This window comes from Triticum dicoccoides, chromosome 7A, assembly GCF_002162155.2.
Source record: "Triticum dicoccoides isolate Atlit2015 ecotype Zavitan chromosome 7A, WEW_v2.0, whole genome shotgun sequence".
NCBI classification, from domain to species: domain Eukaryota; kingdom Viridiplantae; phylum Streptophyta; class Magnoliopsida; order Poales; family Poaceae; genus Triticum; species Triticum dicoccoides.
This window is the reverse complement of record NC_041392.1, coordinates 544,659,268-544,664,401: the sequence shown is the minus strand read 5'-3', so window position 1 is coordinate 544,664,401 and position 5,134 is coordinate 544,659,268. Positions and strand designations below refer to the sequence as shown.

Here is a 5,134-nt window from a genome sequence, read left to right as displayed (position 1 = left end):
AAATTAGTGGTACCCTGTAGCAGTTGTCATCGGCGCGGTTGGAGAGTCTCCCGGAGGGGTCTTGAAAGGCGCCAGCTTCTAGCACCTCCTCCTCCCAGCCCGCCTCAAGGAGCGAGCCATGGTCGCCTTCCAGCACGTACTCCTGGTCCACCATGCGGGGCACGTATGCCTCCAAGGCCGCAGCCTCAAAGACCTCGCCGTAGTGCCCCACGCTCCATGTCGCCCGACCCAGTGTGCCGCCTTGAGGATGGTAGGGCTGCATCCCGCCCGGACCGTAGGTGGCAGCGCTCGTGCCAGCACCCAGCAGAGGTGGCGCAGGCGCGAGCGGGCGTGCAGCCCCGTTGGTCACGCCGGTGTCGACGAAGGCTCGTGGTGCGCCTGTAGGCACGCGGGCGCGGCGTGGCCCTCCATGCGACCCGGCTGCAGCTCGTGGCGTGAGCAGAGAACAGAAGGGCGGCGCTCCTGAAGCTGCGGCGTCCAGTAGCTCGGTGACGCGCTCCAGCAGTGCATCCCGGCCGCTCTCCGTCAGTCGGCATCGTAGCAGCTCCCGTGCCACCGTGAGTGCAGCTCGCATGTTTAGCTGCTCCCTACGGGTGTGCGGCGCCGTTTCTGCGGTGTGGCTTGCGGACCTTGCAGCAGCCCACACCTCTCATGCGTGGAGGCTGGACGATGCCTGGCCGCGCTGCCCGCGCCCCGTAGTGTCAGGCGGCGCTCGTGCCGCCTGGAGCGTGGGGTTGAGGTCTTCCTGGGCAGGCGGCGCCGCCCGGGCTGGCCAGGCTGCCCAACGATCGGCGTTGGTCCTTCAGTCGCTGGACATCGGAACTGCAGAGCGTCGGTGAATCGACTGGCGGGAGAGAAGCTCTGGCGCACCCCTACCTGGCGCGCCAAATGTCGGATCACGGGTTCCGACAAAACCCTCAAGGTTCCAACACTGGGGTACGCGCGAAGAACTCCACCCTACCGATCCATGTCCTAGCTTAGCCAAGATCTTACGAACTAACTCGACGAACTCACAACACAAAGGACACAAGATTTATACTGGTTCGGGCCACCGTTGTGGTGTAATACCCTACTCCAGTGTGGTGTGGTGGATTGCCTCTTGGGCTGAGGATAAATAGTACAAGGGGAAGAACATCCTCCTCAGGAGAGGTGTTCTTGTGCTTGGTGAACTTGTGGTTGTCCTGGTCTCTCTCGATCTGACCTCTCCCTAGCTATGCTGGTGGCTAGTCCTATTTATAGAGGCCCTGGTCCTCTCCCCAAATATTGAGCGGGAAGGGAGCCAACAACGGCCAATTTGAAAGGGGACAGCTAGTATAGGTTATCCTGACAAAAGCAGTCTTCGCCTGCAAAAGGCTCTGATGGTGACGCTGTCCTGGGCTCCACGGTGACCCCCGTCTTGCCATCCTTCTAGTCTTGGTCTTGTTGCACTGATATTGAAACCTTTGCTTGACGCCTCGGTACTCCGCGCCTGCGCCTGCTTCCTTAGCACCGAAGAGGAAACAAGGACACTGTGCGCGCTGGCGCCCGCCTGGCGCCCGCCTAGCCTTGGTCGTCATGGCTCACGTCACTAGAACATCGCAAGGTTTTCCTGGCCTTGAACTCTCCACCCCTCGCGAGCCAGCCTGGTGAGGCCGCTCCTGAGGAGGTCTTGTGTCGTCCCCCTCGCGAGTCTTGGCCCCTCGCGAGGGTCTTGAGTCCTTGCTGGTGAAGATGGGCTGTACGGGCACGCTCGCAGAGCCACGCCGTGGGCCGTAGGCAGGCAAGTCTGGGGACCCCCGTTCCCAGAACGCCGACACTATCAAACTACCTGTTACCGACAATTTCAGTGCTTGCAAAAATTACCTTGCTGAAAACTGCTTGTCATTTCCTTATGCTCCTCGTTGGGTTCGACACTTTTGCTTATCTAAAGGACTACTATTGATCCCCTATACTTATGGGTCATCATGGTGTTCGATATGTCAAGACCGGGTTTTCCTCCTCCGATGATTGCGAGATACACTTTGGCCCCACTCGATATTACGATATCCATCATTGCTTGACCAAGCATAGTGGCTAAGGTGTTAGTTATGGGGACACCAGAATACAGTAACAAGGAAAATAGTGCGAACCGGTAACGAGAATAACTAGGTATTGATCATAGGGATACCGAAAAGTCTCGCCTTTTTGGGTAATATCACAAATTAAAGGGATTTGTCTACAATAATAGAATGTTCACTCGATAAAGATCTTTGTTAGTATGTGATAATTATTATGGGTGTACGGATCCCGTTAATAATTATTGACCGGAAGTTGTTTCAGACATGTTCGAATATTATCGAACGTGTAGGGTCACACGCTTAATGGCTAGTGTTCTTGTGATAATAGAACTAGGAGATAATGGAGAATGAGACAATCGACTCCCGAAGTGTTCCTGTGATGCCGTGGAGTGTCTTGAATGGTCCCAAAAATTTTGGGAAGGTTATGAAACTTTCGGAAGGGTCCAAAAGATTATGAAATCTTTCAGAATATTCTGGAGGGTCCATAGTAGGTTACAACCCTTGCTAGTTAAGGTGCATAGCCCATCTAGGCCGAAATTCGGCAAGAAGTGGCAAAACTTTGGGGGGAGGGGGGGGGGGGCAGAAGTGGTCCACCCGGGAAAACTTGCTAGTGCAACAAAACACACACATCTGTTGTGTTGAGTTGTTTCCCCGGTGACCACATTCCGGCGACTACATGCACAGCCATTCGGGTGTGCAGACCTCTGAAGCCGCGTCCCGTGAGAACCAGCACCAAACGAGGAGCGAAAAGGTTCTTGGGGAGTGTTTCAATGCGATTGTCCCCTCAAGTTCGACTACATTCTAGACGACGGTCTCTTTGCTTTGACTACTTTCTCTACCCGGGACGACCATCTTGTTTCACCATCCTTGCCGAAGATGTTGTTGCGTCAGTGTCTGATGCCCTAGTATGTCCTGAACCTTTCTCGCTTGACATGTGTCTTTGAGCCATCTGCATATGTGCTACGTGTTCCTAATCTGTTGGATGTGATTTGCCAGTAATCTATAGTGATGCTAATTTAAATTACAGTTAAAAAAACTGCCTAATTTCCTAACATATACAGTTCTACCCTTATAACCATGCTCTGCGTATGCTTTTCGCACTGTGCATACAGAGCCGATTGTCTGCTGCAGCATATCCAACCCCGGCAGTCAACGGACAATTGGCCGCCTATACGGATGTGGACGTCATCAACAATTTGAACCTGGGCAGAAGCCAAACTTACATACAAACCCGCACGAGAGGAATGTGCTCGTTGTCTGTCTAAACTAAATAGCCGAACGGTGACAGACAGGTGCAGAAGAAAGAAACATCGCAAATCAGATTCCACAGCGCATCACACGGCCAAAGGACACGGGTCCGAAAGCCTGGAGAGATACAGAATGCACACCACATCCGTTATTTTATTTTAACCCTTGAGAGCTGGCTCGCCGCCATTGCTATTTCTTGACAAAGATTCCGAGCCAGGTTTTGTTTGATTTATTATTAGGACTACTGAGCTATCCATCCATCCACTAGGCTAGCACGGAAGCCCTGTGCAGCATCACGGAGCACCTGCGGCCGCGGAAGACGCCTCTGGCGCCACAGTTGCCCGGCGGCGGTGGAGCCTCTTCTGGGAGCGCATGAATGAGTCCATGTGCTGCATCTTCAGCTGGTGGTGGAACTTGTTGATGAATTCGTCAGCGCGCGCGTCCACCTCGCCGCCGGCCTCCTCGATCTCCACCTCCGACGCCGGCTCCTCCGGTTCCGCCACCAGGGGACGGCGGCGCTCCGCGTCCCTCCTCGTCGCCTGCCTGCGCGCCTCCACCTCCTTCGTGTCCGACTCGGCCACGAAGTGCGCGAACGCCGGCTTGTCGCTCGCAGACTTGCGCAGCCGCGTCGGCAGCCGCGGCAGTTCGGCCTCGACCGCCGCCTCCGACATGCTCCTCTCCATGTGCGTGTGCTCGTCGTGCTCACCCTCTTTTGTAAACGCGTCGTGCTCACCCTGATCCTCCGGCTCCATCTGGAGCGGCGGCGGTTGCTCGTCGGGCTGTCCCAGATCCAGTACTCCGGTCACCGGGGCCTCAGGGGCGGGAGCGGTGAAGTGGGGCCGGTCGATTGCCATTGAATCCACGAGGGACAGGCTCCTCCTCTCGCCGACAGCCCCGGCCGGAGCGTCTTCTCCGCTCCCCGCCGAGGACGTGGCCCTGGAGGTGACGAATATGGTGGCTACGATGAGGTGTAGCACGAGGAACAGCACCCATGGGGTGAACCACCCGTGCACGGTGTTCCACAGCGCAGACATCCCCGCCTCCTGCATTCCGCCGCTTCTTTTTCTTCTTCGCCGAGTGGGGTTTGGGTTTTTGGCGTTTTGGGGGAGAGAGGCGGAGGTGGGGAAGGGGAGATGGTGGGGGCCTAGTGCGGGCGTTGGCCATTTATAAAGGTGGGAGGAGAAGCGGACAGTGTAAGGCCAGAATGTTTTTCCTTCTATTTATTTCTTTTTGCTGAAATGAAAAAGGAGGGTTTTATGATAAGCATTGCAGTTTCCATCTCCATGACTGTGTACAGCTTTGTTCATTGGCTTCATTGCCTATTTGCTCCTTGGTGAGGGGTGCAAAAAATACATATGCAAGGATACATAGTTTGCCGGACGACGCCACACGTGGATGGTGATCTAGTAAGCGTGCTTTCGGCGCTTGGCCGAACGCGAAAAAGGGGTGCCGGTTTTAATGTAAGAGATACATTGATGGGAGTTTTATGAATCGATAAGCGTCAATCGTGTATACAGCTTGGCATTGTATTAATTGCTGAAACTGAAATCCATGTCAGATTGTCATCGTGGAACACGAATGATAGACGAGTGATTATGAACCATGTGGATGGGTGGGACCTTAATCGAGAGGGTTTCGTGCCGAAATGCCCTCTTTAGGATGGTGCGACACGTGCAGGCTGATCTAACAAGTGTTTTTGGAGCGCCTATACGGGTCCAAAAGGGGCTGCAAGTTTTGGTGTTAGAGATGCTTCTATGAGGATTTTGCGGATATACGTAGAATTGTTGGTATGACATTTCATGATTGTGTTGGAGAACGCAGTATTTAAAAAAAAATCTACGATCACGCAA

At 54.4% G+C, this 5,134-nt stretch overlaps 1 protein-coding gene across 1 annotated transcript; it reads right to left on the bottom strand.

The window, feature by feature from the left end:
• Positions 1 to 3,335: 3,335 nt before the first annotated feature.
• On the bottom strand, positions 3,336 to 4,353 carry LOC119331166. Its single transcript, XM_037604341.1, has one exon. It carries the CDS (start codon positions 4,331 to 4,333, stop codon positions 3,578 to 3,580), a length of 756 nt encoding a protein of 251 aa, XP_037460238.1. The 5' UTR covers positions 4,334 to 4,353; the 3' UTR covers positions 3,336 to 3,577.
• Between the last annotated feature and the right edge of the window lie 781 nt (positions 4,354 to 5,134).

Coding starts and splice junctions, on each gene's coding strand:
- LOC119331166 (XM_037604341.1), bottom strand. CDS start 4,333: ATGCAGGAGGCGGGGATGTCTGCGCTGTGGAACACCGTGCACGGGTGG.